Source organism: Xenopus laevis, chromosome 2S (assembly GCF_017654675.1).
Source record: "Xenopus laevis strain J_2021 chromosome 2S, Xenopus_laevis_v10.1, whole genome shotgun sequence".
Taxonomy (NCBI): domain Eukaryota; kingdom Metazoa; phylum Chordata; class Amphibia; order Anura; family Pipidae; genus Xenopus; species Xenopus laevis.
This window is the reverse complement of record NC_054374.1, coordinates 133,448,649-133,474,298: the sequence shown is the minus strand read 5'-3', so window position 1 is coordinate 133,474,298 and position 25,650 is coordinate 133,448,649. Positions and strand designations below refer to the sequence as shown.

At 40.7% G+C, this 25,650-nt stretch overlaps 1 protein-coding gene across 2 annotated transcripts in view; it reads right to left on the bottom strand.

The window, feature by feature from the left end:
* Nucleotides 1–22,495: 22,495 nt before the first annotated feature.
* marchf9.S (membrane associated ring-CH-type finger 9 S homeolog) overlaps nucleotides 22,496–25,650 on the bottom strand; it is a 113,798-nt gene continuing 110,643 nt past the window's right edge. For both annotated transcript variants that reach the window (XM_041584437.1, XM_018250097.2), the window contains one exon: nucleotides 22,496–23,666. In XM_041584437.1, the coding sequence (XP_041440371.1) occupies nucleotides 23,338–23,666 (329 nt within the window). In that variant the 3' untranslated portion in view covers nucleotides 22,496–23,337. The remainder of the gene's footprint in view (nucleotides 23,667–25,650) is intronic.

The following is a 25,650-nucleotide window of genomic DNA, read 5'->3' as shown; positions in this document are numbered from 1 at the left end:
TAGAAAGTTGCATCAGAAGAAGATGTTTAGACTTGGCAAAGGGAATCGCATGTTAATGCAATAATAAATATGACACTGGAAGAGCTTTCACATAGTCGGGGGACATGTGGCATGTGTTGGCATGGCCCTGGAAAATTTCCAGTATGTGTCATCAGCAGAACTGCCGTCATGTGCACACCTACTCCTGAAGCCAAATAAACCATGCATCACTCCAACTGATGTCACTGAAATGTTCTGCATATGTGCACACCACATTTTTGCTGAAAAGCATGAAAAATCCTCAGGGGAATGTGTTAGAATGACAGGAGATGGGGACAGACCACAATGTTTGTTAACTTCCAAAAAATTTGGAGGGAGAGGGTTAAGAGCTCTGCGCTGGAAGTGACACCATTCTAATGCAAGTCATGTGCAATGCTACCATTGGAACTTACCAAACAGTCACTACTTTTGCATCTCTATTCTGGTAAAAAATAATGTTGCATTATAAGAATAAAACATGGTGATATCCACCCAAAAATTGCACTTAGCACCAACTGTAATCATTTAAATGCCTGCTTAAAACTGCCATTTTTAGTGCAATAATAATAGACTTGATCACTTGTATATATATCGCCACACTTTAACTGCCCCATGGAAACTGTCACCTGATCTGCAATGGTCTCACCTTGCCTCGTAGCAGAAGCTTCTATGCTATTACAGTGCCTTATGGGTTTTGTTAAATAAAGGCAAATCCATGAGCTCAGCTGAACAGTTACGACTACTGAGCCCTGGTTAATGCGATGGATTCCCATTAAGTTGAAATGTGGTTTCCAGGATTAATTTTTACAGGAAAATCTCAAAAATCAGTTCTTTGTTCTGGACGGAAATTGGAATTGTGTAAGCTTTTCTGTATAAATAATTATCTGCAGAGTGTGATTCAGTGCTTTGGCTGCGGCACATGTTGTACTATAGAAAATATGTCAGTCAGTGTTAGGCTCTTGCCTTGCTGATTCATCATCAGTGTGTTACTGCACAGCATATTATGGCAATATTCTATACACCTACAGCTTGCATTCAACAGTAATTATTGAACCTCACATAACCTCTCTAAATATCCAAATTAGCCAGGGTACTAACCTAATAGGAGAATGTAGCTTGTTTGAAATGTTTGCAAACTGCATCCAATTGTCAAAGGCATGTGCATATCCCATAGTTATATCTATACTCAGGTCTGCCATCAGTGGGGGAAAAGTGTTCCTATCAGAGTTGTGCCAATGTGCAGGTCTAGTGAAACTGCATCTGAAGACATAAACTGCATATAAAGTTATGTTAAAACTCATGCAACTGTCAATCAAATATTGCCTGCCCCTCCTCTTTACCTTAGGCATAGAGGCGGGGCAGGCAATAACTTTCAATTTCCATTCTGCAATTCCTAGATGTCACTGCACTCGACACATTCCCCCCTCCCTTCTCACCATCTAATTGTGTAGCCAGTGCATGGGCATGGGTAGAGTCGTGCATCGGGTCAAATTCCTGCCGAATACCTGCAGGTGGTTGGGTTTTAGGCAGAATGTTGGGTTTTTGGCAAAATGTTTTTGACCATGCCCATTTTTGTGGTCACATCCACTAATTACCATGTTCATTTTACAAAATTTGTCCGGTTATAAAATTTTGACATACTATTTCAGTTATTACAGTTTTGCTAATGCAGGTGAATTGCCCTTTTAGCTGTGAGTCTAATTTCTACTAAGATACCTGTTATCTTATATTGTTACAATGACTTATTTGCTTATCTCAAAATTGTTACAAAAGTATCTTATCTGAAGCTTTGGCTGTTCTGGCTCTCTGCCAAAAGCCAATTAAGTTAAAAACTTTGTTTCTTTTTCTGGCAGTTCACTTCAGAGAAAATCTGGACTTTCCAGTACAAACGAGGGACTGCGGGTTGAGCTGTCAAAAGAGGGACTGTCCCTCTAAAAACGGGACAGTTGGGAGGTATGGGTAACCCGTCTGGGTACCCGGCTATGTTGCAGGACTGGTCCCTCCTACTGTCTCCTGAGTTTGTTGTAGCCGAATAGTATCGCGCGTAATGTAACTGCCAGGTAAAAGTGATCTTACTTCCGGTTTAAAAAGTGATGTCACTTCTGGTTTTCGTGTGGGTCGGGGGTTAAGCAAGCTGTTTGCGGGGTGGGTCGGGTAGTGGTCTGGGTGGCTGGGCCTAGTGGGTGCGGGGGTCAGCTTGCAGCTCTGCAGGTCTAGGTCGGGCATAAGTAGGGTTGCCACCTCACCCCTCTAAAACTGAACACATTTGAAACCCACAGCCTGCATGGCTAATTAGCAATTCATTTAGATGTTGCAGACTGAACTGAATTATGTGCAGCCATGCATCATGCATCTAAATGAATTGCTAATTAGCCATGCAGGCTGTGGATTCCATATGTGTTCAGTTTTAAAGGGGTGAGGTGACAACCCTAGGCACGAGTCTGGCCCATTGGAGCCGTGCAGGACTCTACGGATGCTTTTCACCCTGCTTTTCAGTGCAATGATTGGTGGGTTTGTATCATAGTAGTTGTGACTGAAAAAGATAAACATCCAACAAGTTCAACCTTTTGTCCTGGCAAAACGTATAATAACTGCTTGTTGATCATTTGGTTAGCATGCACAAGGAATGTGCTTTGTCTGTAATCTGTATGTAAGCTCTTCATCAGGAAGGGAACTTACATTTCCAGGAGTTGCAGTTGAGCCAAACTTGTTTATTAATATCATCACTCTTCTTTAGCACACAAACAGGAACACGTCTCACAGGGTTCAAATCTCCCCTACTGCCTCCCTCTTGTGGTACCTCTGGATATTGCACTCGGTCAGCAGAATACATACACTCGGGCACCTCTCTCATGTGCCCCTCAGTTTCCACTGTGTACCTTGGATGGATTAATAGATGGCAAGAGAAGCACCACTAGGAAGGCCTTATGCTCTGGGGACTGGACACCTGTTAGCATTATGGTTGCCTCTAGCTAAAATCCTAACTGTGCCAATAACATTATCTAAGTATCTATACTGGATTTTGTGAATAAATGAATTGTTTAGCGCCTGTGCAAAGTTCTTGAGAGAGTTCTGTTTGGAAAACCCATCCTCTTTTCTGAAAGAACAGGCCAGGAACCTGTATAACTCATAGCTGCATTGTCCACCTTGTGCAAGGAAGCCCTACACTTTACTATTGCAGGCAGCAACTACACCTATATGTGCGGATACTCCTTAGCTTGCTCATCTAAATGACATACAAGCTGGGAATGGTGATGGTATGCCTATGTCCCACCTACAGTGCCAACAAGCTCTGTTGGCACTGCATACAAGAAAGTACTAAAACTATTTATGCTCAGTTTGGTGAGTGCAAAGCGTTAAGTCTCTGGTCACAAGATGGAAATCTCATAAGGGCAAGGTGCCAAACATAAGTGCTGTATGCTGCTTGCCTCGGTATTACAAATGTGGCTTCTGATCTCTTGTAAACAACTAATGCAGCATTATGAATCAATTCCAACCTGTGTGCTATAAAATTTAAGGAAAGTAAAAGTCACCTTGAAGTTCCATGAGCCATATAAAGGCAAATACCCTCTGTGGCTTCTAATAATTGTAAATTTTAGAACAGAGAACTACAGAGCAGAAGAAACTTACAGCTCCGAGTCCAAACTGTCAGTCACAATACAAAAGTATCTAACATATAATAAATATTAGAGACAAATATTGCCGATGCCTTAACCCAGGTTATCCAGTCATCAATATAACTATTCTACATGTATATTATTGAAACGAAAGAATATAGGTCTGACCTTTTGGGGCGAAAAAATGTCATAATTCCAAATTAGCTTGACCCTGTGATCAAACATGCTTGCATTATCATGGCGTATTGAATTAGAAAGGTAACAGTTGGTATAAAGGATTACTGGTGTGTTTTTCTTCCCCAGCCACTTATTCATGAGCAAAAAGGTTTGTATTAGCGCCTGTCAGCTGAGTGATTTATGGTGCAATATGTTAGGGAAGCCAAGGTCACTGGTCCCTTAATTTTTCATATGATTAAGAAACATAGAAGACATCAAATGACTAAGAGAACAGTAGCAGTCAGTAGTGCTTCATGTTTGTATTTTCATTCCTATTCAGATGGGAGATCATTTATGGCTGGACCCAGCACCTTGGTAGGAGACGCTCCTTATTATAACCTCCATATCTTTAAAAAAAACAAAGGCTTTGTTGGTTGATACGGAGCTTATCGAAGAATGAACCATTTTCATCTGATAATGAATCTTATGAAGCATTCACATTTTCACTTGTGCTTTATAATTATCTATAGACATCACAAGAAATAATGGATTTTGGATAAAAATATGTTGGATGAAATAACTCATCACCATTGAGGGGGACAAAATCCTGTATGCTTGATAGATTAAAATTACAGCCTAGGCAGTAAAGCTTCACGGAATTGTACTGCCATATCAGGGATCACAGTCGATACAGATTCACTGATTGACTGTTTGATATGATTACATTCTTTCTCATGCTTTGTTCTGCTTTTATTTGCCTGGTTTCCACTGTTTGCTCTTAATTTGAAAATTCAAGGGCATTACATGGGAAGTGATTTTATGCTAGCAATGGTGTAACTAGATGTTACCGAGCCCCACAACAAATTCAATTTAGGACCCCAAAACATTAGTAAGTTGACCAATTCTACCAAGATATTTTGGAATTTCTCATTAATTAGGCCTTATTGGGCCCCCTACACTGCAGGCCCCCCAGAAGATGCAGGTCGGCAGGTGGGCTCCGGGCACACACTTCAACCTTATGGCCACAACTTGGTTGTCCTCCCTCTGAGCGCCCTCCCTCTCGCTCTCTGAGCCGCCCTCTCTGACGCCCATCCTCCCTCCCTTTTTGCAGCCCAGCCTCTCTCCCTCTCTCTCTTGGCCACCCTCCCATGCTCCCTCTATTCGTTTTGGCCACCCAGCCATCCTACCTCCTGCCTCCCCATCGTGAGAGGGATTTCTTTAAAACTATAAAGTAAGCAGACCTGCGGCCCAGGCCCCCCGTGCAACCACAAGGTTTGCTTCCTCTACAGTTACACCACTAGGTGTGTGGGTATGATACATGGGTACAAAATGTACTATATTACCATATTTTTGGAGGTATATAAAGACTAGAAAAAAAATATAAGGGGAAGTATAACCAGTATAGTCAGGTAGCTGCAGGTCTGGGCCTGAGTGCAAATGAGGCCATACACGGGCCGATAAAAGCTACCAACAGACCGAGTCAGCAGCTTATTGGTCCATGTATGGGGCCCTCCGACAGGTTTCCCAATCGCTATCTGTCTGAAAGTCAGGCAGATGTTGATCAGGCAGGGCTAAAAATCCTTACAGACCACATCTGTTCATTGATGCGGTCCTGCGATCCGACCACCCGTATTCCTTTCATCATGACCTGATCGTTGGGCCCTAGGTTGACATCGCCAAACGAGCGGATCTCTCTGTGTATGGCCACTTTTAGTGTATCAGCTTCTCACAGCCTTCGGCACACCTCTTAATCTTCCTGCACATCAAGCACCAAAAATAGCCTGTAAACTCTGCAGAGCAGGAACTAATAGGAATATAAAGCGAAATAACAATAAAGATAATAACAGTAAACCTCAAGTCTGAATAAAAGCAGAGATATGACCACTATTTACTATAGGCCATTGCTAGTGTAGAGCTATAATAAATTGAGTGCCACTGTCTCTATTATGAGCTTACTTTCAAGTATAACTGTGCCACGGACGAGACCTTTTTCTCAGGTGCAAGCGCTCGCAACGGTGTGGAGGCAGGTTGTAGTGCAACTGTAACAATGTACTTATGCACAAGAACTGGGCACCTGTGGTTCTTTTATGCTTAACCAGGAACTTCATTTATTTACAGAACAATCCACATAGGAGTACAGAGAACATATAGCATAAGAGATTAGTTTATACTCACAGTACATAGCTTGTTCCCTGCAGGCAAGGGAACAGTTACAGCAATAGTTAAGGTAGAGAAGGTACCCCAGCTTTCAGCCTGTGCCCTAAGTGGAACCTATGGAAAATTCTATGCACTTAGTCCCTACTTCTGGGTTATTAGTACCCGGGATCTTAATCCCTCTGACTCTCCTCGTCGGGGCCTTGAGCTGCTCAACTATATAACCTATGTATCACTCTGAGAGTGATCTGTGAAAGAGTATATCTATCCACTTTACTAGGGCATAAGAGCCTTGGTTCCAGTACCCATTCCCTTCCTGCCTGCTTGGTAAGGGCTAAAGCAATGGACCCAGACCACATGGTTACCTACCTTTATACTATAGCACAGTGACATCTACAGTACAGTGAGAACAACAGGGGTTACATAAGCAGCACAATGACACAAGTCCCCATTAGGACCCATTTAGGTGTCTAAAACCTTGACCCCTGCATCAATAGTCACAACTGTGCAAAAAATGTATGAAAGTGCAGAGAGTGCATCCTGATGCAAATACTTTTATCAAATGTGATTTTCCCCAGAACTGATGCTAACACAGCATAATAAATAGGCCCCTTAAGGGTCAGGACACACAGGCAGGCGCCCAGCGACAAATCTCTTCTTCTTCGGGGCGACTAATCTCCCTGAACTGCCTCCCCTGCCTTCCCGCCGGCTAAAATGTAAATCGCCGGCGGGATGGCACTCAAAACTATTGGTTTTCCTATAGTCCGGGCGAATAATGTCCCCGAATCTGCCAGTGAGCCTTGACCCTAATGTTAATGGTGAACTACTCCTTTATAACCAACACTAAGCTATGCATATAAAGATAATGTGCATATCCTTATTTAGTAACATCAGTATCCTGTGCTTATAGTGCCAATGGTATATTTAGATTTTGCAGTTGGTCATTATTATTATTTGTGGAGGCTATGCAGGACAATAAAGTCTCATAGTCAATTTGTTTTTGGTTGCTGGGGTTAGTGACCCTGACAATGAAATAGTATTTTAATCTGCAGGCTGGTGGGAGGCTTAAACAAAAGAAAGGTTAGATGTCTGTTTAGCAGATAATTGTATCATTTTAGGGGGCAAGAAAGGTTTTACACCAAAATTAGTACTATGACCATTGAGTCCGATAGCTGGGATCCATATCTGGAACAATATTTAACCTTAAGTGAACATCTTTTAGGACTCTTACATGAGGGCTTTATCCCTGGATTTCTTAGGCAACGTATTCGCTAATTGATTTCATTATATTCTGCCTGGATGTAATGGAGCGTTCTGAGTTGCATTTTACTCTGTTTGCATTTCTGTGCATTTTTTTAGATGCAGCATGTTGCATTCAGTTGTGCATGACATGCGTTCAGCTATCAATAGAACAGAGGGTTGTTTGGAGCGAGAAAAAAAAACACGCTTAGTTGCGTAATAAAAGTGTTGAGATGCATTAAATATTTTTTTCACCCTCAGCATGCATTTAAAAAACACAGGAAAAAACATCCACGTGTAAGAGGCCTTAATTGTCCACTTTTTAAGTTGCTGTTTTTTTTAAATCCCATGATTAATGAGACCTACCACAGCTGAACTAAGAATATCTCTGGTTCATTTGCCCTGATTTTATAAAAACCAGTGTTTTATACGTTTACTGAAATCAATGTCCTTTTGCAAGTCAATAAAGCCGGCGCACTATTTGTATTCTCTAATGACCTTAATAAATATTTAAGAGCTACCTCACATAACTATGTCCGCATTAAAGCCTTAAGAGCAACCAAGTGATTTATCATCTGTCACAAACACTGGCTCCATGGCTTCTGCCTGTGTTATCTGCACTGTAAAAAAAAATATATATGTAGGTTATCAAGGCCCGTGTTGGTAGAGAGAGCAGTCGGTGTATTGGTGCAGCAAGGAGATAGAACCCTAGTAAAAGTGATGTGCTGCTATATATTCAAGAAAGATTTTTCCGCCTCATATACGTACATGGGAATAAAGTTCCTGTAATCTCCCGGGCCCTGACAGTGCTGTTAAGAAGCGCAGCTCAATAAAGAACATTAAAGTGTCTTGTGTTGAGCTACTGGACATTTTTCATTTCTAAATCTCTTTCTTGTAACTGTTTTACAATAACGCCTTGTAGGCAACAAAATGAATTCTGGGCAATAAATCAGGACACGACCGGAACACCCTGATGAGCGAGCATAGCCCTAAACAATTGGAAACTGACTAGTATACAGCTTCTGGGACACAGCCAGGAGATAGAATTGATTGTGACTTGCTGGTCTATTCCAGAGAACAGGCACCTAATCAGTGTCGGACTGGCCCACCAGGATACCAGGAAAACTCCCGGTGGGCCCAGGGGTTAGTGGGCCTCTTGCTTATAACCATTTGACCAATTTCATGGTCATTCCCTATTTCTTTATGAGAACAAAAAGGCTTAATAATGGAAGAATAAAGTATAATATGTAGAGAAAAAAGACTAGGAGAATAAAGAGGTTGAGTGAGGAGAGGACATATAGTAGTTTGGAAAGTGGGCCCTCAGCCTAAGGTTTTCTGGTGGGCCCCTGGCATCCCAGTCCGATACTGCACCTAACGATTGGCATGGCATATTTAAGGGGCAGTATACCCAGTGCTGCCCTAAGTACCAGAGCACCCTCAACCTTTACAGCAAGTGGCATAACGCACATGACTGTGCTCCAAATCACTCGCTGCCCCCCCCCCTCCAGTTTATCTACTAGATTAGCCCACAAGTCTCCAATGGCAGCTGGGGAGATTTTTTATTTTTACAAAAACAATTTAATTTTGGACTGGCACCCCCAAGCACAGCCCCCCCCCTCTCTCTCTCTATATATATATATCTATATATAGAAGACCAGAGAAAGCCATTCGATTGGCTGGGCATCCCAGTGCATCCTTGGTAGAGAGGGTGTGCCTGACTTTGGAGCAAAATATACAGGGTCTCCTGTACAGGATTTAAAGAGACTGTAACCAAATTAGGGTTATATATATATATATATATATATATATATATATATATATATATATATATATATATATATATATATATATATATATATATATATATATATTATATGTAGACGTGGCTAACCATTTATACAACTGGTTGCTTCAAATGCCCTTCTTGTATCACCTGTAATAACCTGATCTTGGGTTCCTAATAGTTCCTTCCACATACGGGAAGAACTATTAATATTGTACACAGACTAGTTTATTTTATTAAAGGGGAACTATCGCGAAAATGAAAATTTAAGATTAGCTTCATCATACTGAAATAATAAGCTTTTTAAATACAATCAATTAAAATGCTATACCTGTTCTGGAAATCAAGTTCATCTTCACTTTTCCTCTCTCTGCATCTGTTTCTCCTCATTCTGTCTTCATTCAGGAGTTCAGGAGTCAGATGAATGATCCAATATATCATATAGGGGGGGTCCTTTTGCCTAGAAGATGAATTAGAGCTCACTCTATTAAAATCACCAGAAATCCTGTCTCTCTACATGCAGAATTTGTGCCAAAGGCAGTTATTGTTTGATTTTGTTTGTACTGGAATCAGTTATTTGAGTGAGCTCTAATACATCTGCTAAGAAAGGGAGCCCCCCTATAAGATATATTGGATCTAACTGTCAATGAATATCTGACACCCAACTGCTGCATGAAGACAGAATGAAGAGAAACAGATTCTGAGAGAGGGATAGTGAATATAAACTTGATTATTTCAGAAACAATGCAGACTTTTTAATTGATTGTATTTAGAAAGTTTCTTACTTCAGTATGAGGAAGCTTATATTAAATTTTCATTTTGGCGATAGTTCCCCTTTAAATGCCCATGTGGCTTATTTTATATGGGCAAGACAATTACCACCGTTCACAAAGGGATGGGAACCACTGTGCTTCAATCAGGTCTGTCCTGGAGACAGGGAAAGCTGACACTCCAGTTGCCCAACATTTCCTCACCCACAAACATTCTTTAGCGAGCCTGAGATGATGTTTGATCAAGTCCCTCCGTTGGAATGATGTATAGTAACGAAATCCTGAGAGTTGTGTACCACCTTGTTCTAGGTGGGTTAGATTTATGTGGATATTTAAGAACTACATGTGTTATATTATTTAACATATAAGACACATTAAAATATGACAGCTACTTGGTGACATATTAGGAACGTCGTGTACGAACCAATCCCATACACATAGGAACGTTGAGTTGGTCAGAGACCCCTACTCATCTAAGGGCAGATACTACTCATACAAACCAGTCCTGTTTGGGGTTTTTACACCTTATGATCGTATCAATACAGAGAAAGTTATTAATTAAATTAACTGAAGTGATGCGGGCAGAGTCACTAATTGAATATACAGGTCTGTAACACATATGCACCTATCGTGGGCAAGCCAGATGAGAAAAGGGTTCTTCACCCCGGGTGTTATTATAACAGGCCATTATGTACTTTTAATTAATTGATCATTAAATGTATGCGTTATTATAATGACACAAACTCAGATAGCCAACCATTATGTTGGATATAATTTAAGCTGTTAAGGACTTGGAAGCAGTTACTACTTTCTTTTCTTTTTCTGTTTTTTTTACCTTCCACTCTTGTATGTTTTTTATGGGGGTTTTTTATGCATTACTATTATTTACTCTGCGTTTAAGAGCAATTTTATGTATGATACTCTCCCCTGTTTGCATGGGGAGATTTTTTGCTGTTACATTGTTAAGATATGAAGTTATTTGCTATTTTGTTACTCATGAGTATCTAATCACAATTTTCTAAATGAAACTATGTGCCCTTTGCCCCCACTTTTTTACTAGTTCTTACAGGAAGCAAATACAGTCAGATTTCTGTTGATTGGATCATTGGTGCATTCTCTCTGGTCTGTGTCTTGTACTGTTGGTTGTTTTTTAAAATCTAAATCTTTGCTTTGCCTCTGTATAACATAATAGAAACATGAACCATAAAAACTGAAACTAAATACTAGAAGTAGCATCACTTGTGAGGCTGTCATAGCTTCTCTATCCTAGGGAAATACTTACCAGAGCAGAAGAGGGAGCGGAAAACAAACCCCTCATGTTCAAATCTATTTAATACCCTGAATCAATAAAAAGTTAGAGTGCTCATACCCATGCAGGTATAACAGCCACCTGTTGTGATGGTAGGTGCTCGCTTATGGGTCTCTAGCCTGCAACTGTAGACGTAATTGTAGATACACCAAAGAATTTAGCGGCATATTATCAATTGCAGAACAAGGGAAACATTTATTCAGTCTTCCAAAAATGTTAAGCAGTCTGCTTGACATTTTTCGAGGGCTGAATAAATGTTTCACTTGTTCTGCAATTGATAGTGTGACGCTAAATTCTTAAGTGTATATTTAATACCCTGAACCAAGAATTAAATGTGTAAACTAAGACTAATTGTGGTAATTGGATATAAATCAGTGAAACTACAAGCTGTTTAGGCTAAGGCTCTTAATATTCACTTTAATCAGATTTAAGATGCTAGGGAAATGCACAAGATGCACATATAAACTAACAAAAAAATGTATGTATATTATAAAAGGCTGTACAGGGCAGATGAGAATCGTCTTACCCAAAAGTTTGGTTTGCAGAATTTCAACAGACTGAAAATCACTCCAACGTACAGAGCCAAAACAATCAGGTCCCGCCAACGCAATCAAGTCCCAAAATGATACCATCTTTGTTCTGTAGTACATGCTGTCTTCTTATTGGCTGCAAGAAGTTGCTTCATTCTGTCATTCCCATCACCTGTCATTGAATTTTGCAGGAATCGACAATCATGGTACAGTTTTGCTTATGTGTTTGGTTTCAAAGCTAGCTGCATTCCCCATGTGCAGGGTCCGATTTACATAACGGGCACCCCTAGGTGCAGGTCTTCTAGGGGCGCGCGCGGCGTGCTTCTGCTGCTTTTGTTTGCGTATGCGCGCTGACGTAATGACGTCAGCATGCAACGGCGCGAAAAATCTAATATTTAAAGGGCCATCATACTAGTTTTCATTGCCCGTTATAGGTTTGTTCCTGGTGCCTTTAGCTGTTTGCTATTCTGATTCTGAACTTGATTCTGACTACCTGTTGTGACCCCTGCCTGTTCCTGATGATTCGGACCTCTGTATCCTGATCCATTGCCTGAATTTCGACTACCTCTTCTGCTGTATCCCTCTGATTAATCTCCCAGTTTTGACCCTTGCCTGCCTGACCTCGCTTTGAATGCTGCCTGCCCAGACCCGGCCTGATTTGTTTACGCTGACTTTCTGCCTGCCTCGACCCGTCCAGTTCCGACTACGATACCGTCAAACACCTTGTATCACGACCTTCAGCCCAAAGACTTTGCTAACAGCCATGCCCCTCTGTTTATCCAGAACCTCTCGCCTTGCACCTCTCGTTTAAGTCCTGGTGGCATCCAAGTAGCTGAGGGCTCCTCCCAAGGCCAATGGCGGTCACACTACAGGTGACGCACGAGCCAAGACCAGGGTGCTTGGCATTTGTTCTGGTGTTGGGTGCCGACTGTGACATTCCCTTTATTTGCTCAATTTTTTTTCATCGGGACCAGAGCAATGGGGATTGGCGCACAGGGGATTTAAAAAAAATCTTTTTTTCTGCGCATCCTCAGTGTTTCTGAACCAATGTAGGTAACACACACACACAGTGGACCCTTAATTTTACATCCCATGAATTTAAGTTTTTCCATTTTCCATTGATGTTTTTATTTTACACCTATGCATAATACATTTCCCTGATTTTCAAATTTTCCATAAAAACTTAAAATAGGGGTTCTAATATATATATATTTGTCTTTTTAATTATTTGGAAATTTACATTGCACTTTAATGGAAGAGTTAGGTTCATTGGCTATAACGGGTTAAATGATGCTGCCTTGATAGATAATGAGAGGAGTACAGAGGACCTGGTTCCTTAATAGCTTTTCTTTAGATGCAGAATATGCTCATGGATATACATGCAGCACTACAAATCTGTCCATCAACCTAAATCTATAGCATGAAATCTGAAAGAGTGCGGAAGGTTGGGGGCATTGTAATAAACCAACACTGAGTACAGCTTTAAATGGAGCCGACAATTGCTCTGTACAAACACAGCAGAAGCTTATTATTGGAAAAAAAAAGCAAAAAAAAAAACATTTAAGATGCAGAAATATGGCTGAATGCCTGATAAAGCAATGTTTTTATTAATCTGTAACTTTGTTGGACCTCAAACTGGCATGAGCTTAGTGCTATTATTCACCACTGTGTGCATCTATTCTTTGTGTCATGTACTGATAGAATCTTTCATACAAAAGAGAAGCAACCTATCCCCCCACCCCCGGCTTCTCGCCAAATGGAGGACAAGGGCAATTCCAAGTGGGGAGATGTCCTGCAGGCAGGGGGTCTTCCTCCATGGAACAGTCCTTTTGTGTGGGTTGCTTGTCTTTTGTATGAAAGATTCTGTCAGTACATGGTACAGAGAATAAGATGCATGCAGTGGTGAACAATAACACTGAACCGGCGCACAGTCAGGGGTGACATATTAGGAGTGAATATTTCTTTAATAGAGCATTCAGCTCTAGCAACACTTATCAAATGCCTTGAGCAAGTACTGACTACAGATCCTCAAATGTGCCTTGTTGTTCCTGTAGGTGCACAACTTATGCCGACAATTTAAGGGACATGGATCTAGGAGGCCGATGCAAATCATAGTCAAAAACATTCAGTAAAGGCAAATAGATCCCTAGGCGCTCGGATGTTGCATTGATGATGTTTCTGCCTAGAAGAAATTCAAGTGAATGCAGAAGTGTCTAAACAGTTTAATTTGGGGGACTTGTGCTAAGTATTTAAAGCAGATATCCAGAAAGCTTAGACACTAAACCATTTTAACTACAGAGCTGGCAGCAGGAGAAGATATAATGGGTTTTCAAGGCATTGACTTGAATCGTTTCAATTGACTTGACTTGAACGTCAGGGTGTATCAAGTGGCTGGGATCATGATTAAAGAAAACATATTGTTATTATCCTTAAGGTGGCACTATCGGAACTATTTATTTCAAAACACTTCCGGGAGTCATTGGCGTTTGGCCAGTTTCTGGAGGATTATGCACAGTTTACAGGCAAAAATGTATAATGTGACGCCAAAAATCCTGGTAAAAAACATGGAAAAGATCTTTTTACTTTCAGATACTGAATATTATAATAACTAATGTTCTTTAAGAACTTAGATACCCAGATGTAAATTAGAAATTAAAGAAAATTTGTAGAATCATTGGTGAAAGAAAGTAGTCAAATGCCACAAAGCAGCCTGTCCATAAATTAAGTCTGAACAATGCGAAATTAGGGGATAGGTAGATGCTGGAAGGGGGGGGGCTGCTTGCCTCCCAAAATGCACCCCCCATGAATACAGAACTGGCTGGACTCCAGAAGCCCAGAATATGTTGCAATTATTTAAAAAGCATAGTGCAAAGTGCAGAAATATATATTTTCATGTTTTTTTACTGCCACTGATTTGAGCACTATGTATTTAACATTTCAAGTTCCATATCTGGTACGGCACATAACTGCATGGCTATCCTTCTAAGTAAACAGTGACAGCGCAGCAATCCCAAGATTCTTTGCATCTATCGGTGTTAGCATGCAGTGATTCACTGGAAGACTGTTTGATGAGTAGAGATGGCGCGAACTGTTCGCCGGCGAACTTGTTCGCACGAACATCGGGTGTTCGCGCTCGCCGGAAGTTCGCGAACGTCGCGCGACGTTCGCCATTTTGGGTTCGCCATTGTTGGCGCTTTTTTTTGCCCTCTCACCCCAGACCAGCAGGTACATGGCAGCCAATCAGGAAGCTCTCCCCTGGACCACTCCCCTTCCCTATAAAAACCGAAGCCCTGCAGCGTTTTTTCACTCTGCCTGTGTGTGCTGAAGAGATAGTGTAGGGAGAGAGCTGCTGCCTGTTAGTGATTTCAGGGACAGTTGAAAGTTTGCTGGCTAGTAATCGTTTTGATACTGCTCTGTTATTGGAGGGACAGAAGTCTGCAGGGGTTTGAGGGACATTTAAGCTTAGGTAGCTTTGCTGGCTAGTAATCTACCTTCTACTGCAGTGCTCTGTATGTAGCTGCAGTGGGCAGCTGTCCTGCTTCTGATCTCATCTGCTGACTGCTGCAATAACAGTAGTCCTTGTAAGGACTGCTTTTATTTATTTTTTTGTTTTTTACTACTACTACTACTACTACTATAAGAGCCCAGTGCTATTAGTCTAGCAGTGTTGGGGAGTGGGACTGGTGTGCTAATCTGCTGCTCCTAGTAGTTCAGCAGCACCAACTTTAATTTTTTTTTTTTTAATATTCATTTTTTTTTTATTTTACTTTTTTTTATTTTACTACCGCTGTAGTAGTGTATAAGTTGACCTTTTAGGCATTATTTGCCCTGTAGGCATTTTTTGCCCAGTGTGTTATTCAACCAACTGCCATCTAGCTGTGTGACCTTGTTCACATTCTGTCTAAATATCCATAATATTACCGTCTCCAGAAAAAACACCGGAGTGACTTTTTTCAAGCAGCCATAATATATTTTACGTAATCCGTATCCATCGCTGTAGTAGTGTATAAGTTGACCTTTTAGGCATTATTTGCCCAGTTTTTTTGGCCGCAGCCACTGAAGCACAGAGGCCAGAAAAAATATGCCATATAAATGCTGAAAATAGTCATTTTTTGCCATACGTTGACTCAACGTATATGGCAAAAAATTACTATTTTCAGCATTTATATGGCATATTTTTTCTGGCAACTGTGCTTCAGTGGCTGCGACCAAAAAAACTGGGCAAACAATGCCTACAAGGTCAACGTATGGCAAAAAATGACTATTTTCAGCATTTATATGGCATATTTTTTCTGGCAACTGTGCTTCAGTGGCTGCAACCAAAAAAACTGGGCAAACAATGTCTACAAGGTCAACGTATGGCGAAAAATTACTATTTTCAGCATTTATATGGCATATTTTTTCTGGCAACTGTGCTTCAGTGGCTGCGTCCAAAAAAACTGGGCAAACAATGCCTACAAGGTCAACGTATGGCAGTTGTTTAAAGAGAACAGTAGATTACTAGCCAGCAAAGCTACCTAAGCTAAAATGTCCCTCAAATCCCTGCAGACTTCTGTCCCTCCAATACAGAGCAGTATCAAGCAGATTACTAGCCAGCAAACTTACTATCATCTGTCCCTGAAATCACTAACAGCTCTCCCCCTACACTATCTCTTCCAAGCACACACAGGCAGATTTTTCAGATACATTTTTGCCCTTGATCCCCCTCTGGCATGCCACTGTTCAGGTCGTTGCACCCTTTAAACAACTTTAAAATCATTTTTCTGGCCAGAAATGTCTTTTTTAGATGTTAAAGTTCGCCTTCCCATTGAAGTCTATGGGGTTCGCGAACCGTTCGCGAACCGCTCGCATTTTTGCGCAAGTTCGCGAATATGTTCGCGAACTTTTTTTCCGACGTTCGCTACATCCCTATTGATGAGGAGGATGATTGTTAGCCCTTTGGGTCAGGTATTTTCTACAGCTCTGCTCCATGGCATTTTAAAAGTAATTTTTATCTGCAATCCAGATCCTGTAGATCACTTGTTTGTAATAACTGCAAACGGTGTGGTGTAATTTCAAGCTCCGTGTGCTGTCTTGTTATTTTCTAGCTCTTTCAGATGTTGGCTGAATGGCAAGTAGCATGGTAGCGATTATCTATAGATGTCAGACCACATGGCTCAGTCATTATGTGATGTGCAAGCATTGTCAGACGCGACGCTGAAAATAATAGGTGGCTGGTGCTATTTTACTGTGAACTGCAATCTCCCTAACTCAGTTTTCTAAAGATTACATGCACAGTCTCTTTTTGTTCCTTGGCAATTATACTGTGCATTGCACAAAATAATGATAAACTGCATTGTCTGTGCTAGAGCTTTCCCTGGTTATTCCAAAGACCGTAGCATAATTTTTGGTGTCTCTTTTGAATGGTGAGCTCTACTTTGCACCTTCACTTTGAATTTCTGCCTTTGCAATTCTCACATTTACCCTGCTCTAAGTTTACATTACAGCAAACAACTCCCTCAGTCTGCTAATGAAATCCAGCAAGTCAGCTCCATCCCACTAAAATGTAAGTTCATTTCAGGCCAGTTCAGTATATCATGATTGTAAGTAGTAGGTTAAACACCTGTCTGTATAGTAGTCTCTGAGTTCCTGCTGCTTTCCTAAAGTGCTAATTTCAGTGTTGCTAAAATACTACTAATGACTGAGTCATGCTTACATTAGGGAATATAGTAACAGTTAAATGAGGTTACATTAGAGCTTATCAGGGCAGCAGAAAAAAAAAAAAAAAGAAAATACACTGCTTGCCTGTGAGCAACTACAGGGTAATATAAGCATATACACTGTAAGTGGTGTTAGTACAATGGCAGATCACAGTAGAGAGCCGTGCTAGTGCAAGTTCTGACCAGAGTAAAAAGCAGTGCTAGTGCAAGGGCAGACCAGTGTAGAGAGCTGTGCTAGTGCAAGGGCAGCCAAAGTAAGGAGCCGTGCTAGTACAATTTCTGGCCAGAGTAAAAAGCAGTGCTAGTGCAAGGGCAGACAAAGTAGAGAGCTGTGCTAGTGCAAGTTCTGGCCAGAGTAGAGAGCAGTGCTATTACAAGGGCAGACAGAGTAGAGTAAAATGCACAAGTTAGTGAATTAGCGCATTTACGTTCCTTCGCCATAGCGCAACTTCGCCTGGCGTAAGGGTGCGAAGTAGAGTAGGTTCACTTCGCTAGCAAATTTACCCCAGTGCCCGTTAGTAAATCGGCGAAGTAACGAAATGACGTCACGCTGGAGAATTTGCCCCATAGATGGAAAAAGGGCATTCCTCCGGATTTGACTAATTTTGCTGATTCAAGAGAAAGGAAGTGAGCAACTGTAAAAAAATTATTTTGCTCAACATTCCATTTTTTTTAATTAGAAAGTAAATAAATAAATAAAGATGCTAGTTTTTTAATCAAAAGACAAGGCAAAAGCGTTCCCAATACAAGTTTGGTTTATTTGGCTCTGGTGGCTCTAGGTGTATGCTTGTAATGGAACTAATAAGTGGAACTTGATAATGCCAGTCATCATGATTTGGAAGCGCTTTCATATGATATTTTCCAAAAATGATGTTATGTTTGTACTGGATCCTTCCCCCTGTGAAAAAAACAGCAAGGTGTGGACTGTTGATTCGCACAGCAGCCCATTTCAGACAGACGTGTGTGTGGCTTAGTATTATTACACAGAATGGAAGATAAAAAGTTTTATATTTTTATGTTGGTGTTGGAATTACTATGTAGTGCTAGCTGCCATATTTGGCATAGGGTAATATTAAAAGGGTTGTTCACCTTTGAGTTAACTTTTAGTATGATATAGTAAGCAATATTCTGAGACAATTTGCAATTGGTTTTCATTTTTTATTATTTCTGGTTTTTGAGTTATTTAGCTTTTTATTCAACAGCTCTCCAGTTTGCAGTGTCAGCAATCTGGTTGCCAGGGTCCAAATCACCCTTGAAACCATGCACTGATTTGAATGAGAATATGGAATATTATTAGGGGAGGGTCAGAACAGAAAGCTGAGTAATAAAAAGTAACAACAATAAGGGGCCGATTCATGAAGCTCGAGTGAAGGATTCGAATTAAAAAAACTTCGAATTTCGAAGTGTTTTTTGGGCTACTTCGACCATCGAATGGGCTACTTCGACCTTCGACTACGACTACGAATCGAACGATTCGAACTACGAATCGTTCGACTATTCGACCATTCGACCATTCGATAGTCGAAGTACTGCCTCTTTAAAAAAAACTTCGACCCCCTACTTCGGCAGCTAAAAGCTACCGAAGTCAATGTTAGCCTATGGGGAAGGTCCCCATAGGCTTGCCTAAGTTTTTTTGATTGAAGGATATTCCTTCGATCGTTGGAATAAAATCCTTCGAATCGTTCGATTCGAAGGATTTAATCGTTCGATCGAAGGAATAATCCTTCGATCGTTCGATCGTAGGATTTGCGCTAAATCCTTCGACTTCGATATTCGAAGTCGAAGGATTTTAGTTCCTAGTCGAATATCGAGGGTTAATTAACCCTCGATATTCGACCCTTCATACATCTGCCCCTAAATGTGTAGCTTTACAGAATATTTGTTTTTAGAGAGGGGGTCAGCTAGAAAGAGTCAGGAGAAGAAGGCAAATAATTCATAAATTATAAAAAATAAATAATGAAGACCAACTGAAGCGTTGCTTAGAATTGGCCATTCTATGACATACTAAAAGTTAACCTGAAGTTGAACCACCCCTGTAAAGCTCAGACTAGGCCCACATAGTGCACACTCTCTCGTCTCTAATTAATTTATTTGCAGTTTGAAACCCCCTTGTCTCCTTACCTTTTTTGCCTTTGGTCATAGTATCAACAAATTTTCTTCCATCACTCACAAATCCTGACTATAATACAAAGCCTGTGGTTCCTGATTGTTGAGAACTTACCAGAAGTGTCAAATGTGTATCATGTCCGTGCCACTAGAATGCACACAAGTATACCTGTATATATCTTATATAAGACTTGGTTCAGAAATAATTCTGAAATTTCAGCCAAAATTTTGTTACAGTTTTTTTGTTTGAGGAGCTACCAAAAGAAGGATTTCTATTGGAGAACATGACTATGTAGTTACTGATACTTTTAGCCGTAGGGAGGCTTAGTACCCCAAGGCAGATGGGGTGCTTTATTACCCATCCAAAAATACATGCCCTTTCAGAGTCACTGGAATCACTGCATGCAAAACACTTTACATGGGCAAATCCAAATAATAGCACAAAAATGGCTTCTTCTGCATTTCTGTGTGATTACCCAGGATCGCCACACAAAGTGTTTCAAATGTGGCAATTCCAATAGATGTAGATAAGTAGGTATTTTTGTAAACTTTATTGCTCATTGGAGAGATTACCCACTTGTGATAAAGCCTCCCTCCTGTTTTAGACACCTAATTGGGTCCTAATGGGGACTTGTGTCATTGTGCTTCTTATGTAAGCCCCTGTAGTTCTCACAGTGTACTGTAGATGGCATTGTGCTATAGTATAAAGGTCTAGGCAACCATGCGGTCTGGGTCCATTGCTTTAGCCCTTACCAAGCAGGCAGGAAGGGAATGGGTAGTGGAACCTAGGTGCTTAGGCCCTAGTAAAGTGGATAGCTATACTCTTTCATAGATCACTCTCGGAGTGATAGATAGTTTATATAGTTGAGCAGATCAAGGCTCCGAAGAGGAAAGTCAGAGGGATTAAGATCCCGGGTACTAATAACCCAGAAGTAGGGACTAAATGTATAGACTTAGGGATGGTAGAATTTCCCCTAGGTTCCACTTAGGGCACAGGCTGTAAGCTGGGGTACAGGAGGGGATCAAGCTGTGTTCTTTGGTACTGTGAGTGTAAACTAATCCTTTATGCTATATGTTCTATGTACTCCGATGTGGATCATCTTGTAAATAAACTCAGTACCTGTTTAAGTATAAAAGAACAACTGGCACCCAGTTCTTGTGTATACGTACATTGTTACAATTGCACTACACTCTTCATCCACACCATTGCGAGGGCTTACACCTGAGAGAAAGGTCTTATCTGTGGCACAATTATATTTGAAAGTAAGCTCATAATAGAGACAATGCCACTCAATTTATTATAGCGCTACACCTGTATTTCAAAACCCCTGATTTTCATTTGCAGTCTCCTGCACTTACAGTACCTTTTGCTTTATCTCCATTTGAGGCCCTCGATTGTCACTTGGAAAGAAGATAACCTTGGTAAGTGGTAAAAAGGACTGTAGCTGTGGGATAGCAGGTATAGTAGGGAGAGATGGTACCTATAGTAGCAGTGGGATAATAGTCTCTGGGAAGGGACAGTGGCTGTGGGATAGCAGGTATAGTAGGGAGAGATGGTGTCTAAAGTAACAGTGGGATAATAGTCTCTGGGAAGGGACTGTGGCTGTTGGATAGCAGGTAAAGTAGGGAGAAATGGTGCCTATAGCAGCAGTGGGATAATAGTCTCTGGGAAGGGAGTGTGGCTGTGGGATAGCAGGTATAGTAGGGAGAGATGGTGCCTATAGCAGCAGTGGGATAATAGTCTCTGGGAAGGGAGTGTGGCTGTGGGATAGCAGGTATAGTAGGGAGAGATGGTGCCTATAGTAGCAGTGGGATAATAGTCTCTGGGAAGGGAGTGTGGCTGTGGGATAGCAGGTATAGTAGGGAGAGATGGTGCCTATAGTAGCAGTGGGGACCTCTGAAAATTAATTGTGACTGTCGAACAATTCTTTATAACATGATGGCAAACTACAGCCCTTAAGGTGTTCTGGGCATACTGCTCCCAAAAGAAAATGTATTGCAGCTAATGAGACAATACCAGACAATAAATGTTTGGGTGTCCAATACACTGTTTGGCCTGGGCCCCAGTACCATAAAGACAGTCCTAACTTTATCCACTACAAAAAAAAAATCACAATTTGCATTAAGGCATTCTTGCTCAGGGGTGGTATAGATGCACATCCCAGAAGCCAGGACAAAGCACAAAAGTGTCACATAAGGGTTAATATAACCCAACATACACTATGTACAAAGCTCTCCATTGTATAAAAGAAACCTAAGCATAATAACATGATATTTATGTATTTACCCCTTTATGGAAGATACTGACATCTGTTTGTCTTTATATTTGTATTGGTTGAATTATTTGCCTTTTATTAGTGCCTCTGGCTGGCATGTGACTTCATCTTCTATTTGAGTATTGGAATGACTGTAGGGTAGTAATGAAGGCCATACAGATAAAGATTTGCTCGGGCCAAACTGAAATTAAGGCAGGTAGTCTTAACCCACAGCATATTAAAGGAACAGGTTACCATTTTAGTTACCTGATGTTTTGTTCTGCTGCTCTCTAGTTTGTAAATTAGTTGGTTATCTGGTTGTAATGGCCCCATTGCCCAAGTCACCAGCAGGGCTGTATTTATATAGGCACACCAGGGCTTATGACTAGACAGATAAATATATATATAAATATATATATCAGTGACGAGGGGCCATTTGGCAGTCCGGTGCCTAGTACAGCACAGAACTAAAATTGATCCCTAGCAGCCAGACAAGAGTTTGAATGACAGGCTAGAATATTTAAATGTCTGTTTCAATAAAAGTTAGGTTATAATAGTAAATAATCTAGCCTAACCATTTTACATTCCCAACTAAAGGCAGGACAAATAAGGCAAATAATTACAATTCTCCGAGAATATCTGCAGTATGCCTCCTTCATGGTAAAATTGAATTCTACAAAGAGATTGAACTTCCCCTTTAAAGTGGAAAATACGGTGAGCTTGACTTTAACGTGGCAGATTCACATGTGACGTGACGTGCATTTCAATAGAAGTGTGTATAAAAGAATAAGATGTGTCAGATGATAGCGTATGTAACTCTTGCTCTGTGGAGTGACACCATATGGAATACAAGACGTTATAGGGAAATCCTGATGCTTTAATATCACATCCCAGTATGTAAATAGAAAGAAATGTAGTTGGAGACTATTTGCATATAAATATTTTTTCTCTATCCTCCCGCAGGGAGAAAAGAGGGGGGAAAAAATTACATTTACTCATGCGAAAAATGTAAAATCAGGGGAAAAGTACAAGCGTCTTATTGCAAAGATCCCATTTTGCCGTAAAAATATGTTTTATTGCACCTATTCATCGCTTAGAAATTTCTGAACCGTATCATTGTCTTTTTTTTCCCCCCTCACACATGATTAGCATTCGGGTTCTGCAATTCTGGAAAGATGGGCTTGTTGGAAAATCACTTTATTTACCGTATTTCTGCTTGATTTGCAATTTTTGTGGAGCTGCTGTGTTTGGTAAATCTGAGGTAAAAATGCTAAGACTCCTGTGTTCCTGTGATTTTTGCTGTTAAAACGTTGGCTTGTGCTTTCAACGTATTCAAAAAAAAGTAATGGCTCAAGTGGGATTTCTCGGAGACAATTACAATGCTTGAAGGAGCCGTTACGTTTTCAGCTTTTCTTGAGGTTGGGCGGTTTTGTAATTGAAAAATTGCACAGGATAGCACTAGCTGAAAAAAGGCCCAACTTCTAAAAAAAAACACAAAATAAACAGGGCTTTTGGTATAAGAAGAAGGTTGACCAGAATGCTTTAGAATGCCTGCTCACTGGGTGAAACCAACGCATTTCGCTTGTGATCCACATCAAAGCAAAGCTCTTCCCCTCCCCTTTGACAACAAGCTGCCATCCATAGGAAAGTGTCGAGGATAACAGCGAACCCATTCTCTTAATTATTCCAACAAAAAGTCCCTCATACTGTTGTCACTCTCATCACCACTTCTCTGTTGGAGTTTGAGCTACTTCGATGTTCATTAGGCCTCAGGTGGCTAAGGATGTGCAGAATCGTATAACCACAGTGATGGTTCAATATAGTCCTAACTCGCTGGCTCCGACCAGGTCCTCTGTCATTGTGAGAGGAATGGTTCGTCCGTGAGTTTCTTCCCCCCAGCTTTGAAGTCCCACCCAAAGGTTCTCCAAGGTCCTTTGTTTTGTCATAGTTCAGAACTTTCCATTGCTGATTAACAGCCTGCCATCTCTTGAAGATTCGATATACTGACGATCCTTCGTGGATGATTAAACCTGTTTTAGACAAACGAGAAAAAAAAATGGTTGTATCATAATGGAAGGTCTGGAAAAGCGGAAGCTATAGATCAGCATACCATAAATTGTTTCTTTATTCCTATATGTTGCATTACCATTCTAAACTTAGGTTAACACCATGCACCACAATGAGCAAATACCTGTTCTTATTACAAATATTCTGTTCTTGAATCATTAATTTTTTTAAAGGAGAACCCTAAAAATGTATATGGCTTAAAATGCCATATTCTACAGACTGAACACAGGGCCGCTCCTGGGATGAGGCAAAGTGAGAACCTTGCCTCAGACGGGAGTGAGCCAGTTACAAGGGGCGGCAAAAACCACAACTTTAAGAGCCGAATTTCCAGGTTTTATTTGCGCCAATTGTACTAGCGATGCAGCCCCCTTTTAGTAATAGAACTAAATGCTTGCAGGTCCGGGCACAGGGTGTTCACCTGGGGCCCCTCCCCCCGACACGCTAGAGGTGCGGTTTACTTACTGACGCAATTGCACTTACACCCCCTGCTCCCTCGGTAGTTATGCCACTGCCCCCTTTTACCCTCTCCAACTATGATGTTTTAAGCGCAGAGTGGGAGGATGGCAGCAGCTCCAGGATCACCCCTGACTGAACTTATTGCACCAGCCTAAAGTTTCAGCTTGTCAATAGCAGCAATGGTCCAGGACTTCAAACTTGTCACAGGGGGTCACCATCTTGGAAAGTGTCTGTGACACTCACATGCTCAGTGGGCTCTGAGCAGCTGTTGAGAAGCTAAGCTTAGGGGTCGTCACAAATCATCAAGCAGAAAACGAGGTTGGCCTGTAAGATAAGCTGGTGCTACAGGGCTGATTATTAAATTCTGATGCTAATTGCACTGGTTTATGTGCTGTCATGTAGTAATTATCTGTATTAATTACTAATCAGCCTTATATTGTGACATATTCTATGTTACTGTATATTGTGAGTGGGTCCCTAAGCTCAGTAAGTGACGGCAGAACAGAGCATGTGCAGTGAATCAGCAGAAAAGAAGATGGGGAGCTACTGGGGCATCTTTTGGGATACAGATCTTCCCTGTAAAGGGCTGTGGTTGCCTTGGACTGGTACAGAAGCCCACAACATAATGTACAACATTTCTAGCTACTTTAGTTAAGCATTAGTTCTCCTTTGCAATGGGGAGTTGACAGAACTTACTCCGATGGGGACCCATGTGGGACCGAAACGTCGGATAAGATGTAAAATTGTGTGAAATAAATCGACACTTTTTCACCATAATACAGTGAATGCTGATCTTCTATTTATATATATATATATATATATATATAGATATATATAGATATATATATAGATATATATATAGATATATATAGATATAGATATATATATATATATATATATATATATATATATATATATATATATATATATATATATATAAAATACAAAATACATACACATTGATGATTTATACACTTACAATATACACATTCATTAGACAACTCAATACTTTACATATGTGCATAAATTCAGATACTTTTATATTTTATGCACAATAGCACTGCATGCAAGGCAGGGTTCAATGAGCAAAAAATGTGCACCAATCACCATGTTTTTACACTCTGTGCCCTGTGTCCTGCAGGTATTTATGGGGTGAGACCTGTGTTCGCCCTATGAATACAGAGCTGCCTAGTGTTTAGCAGCATTGCATTTAAGAATGCTTATTAGAGAGTGCATTTAGTGCTCTTACACATGCATGTGGATTCATACTCACAGAAGTAAAAAACAATTTTAGGGCAGTGTTTAGCAGCATTGGCAACTTATTAGATCTTTGTTGTAATTTTCTAATTTTTAGGAAACTGATAAAAAATGTTTGGTGATTGTTTGCTAATAGTATCTAAACGGGTGCAATAAGGAACCAGTGTTAGTAAATTCACCTCACATTATTCTGTATTATAACCCTAACAACTTACACACTGCCTTGTTTGGCTA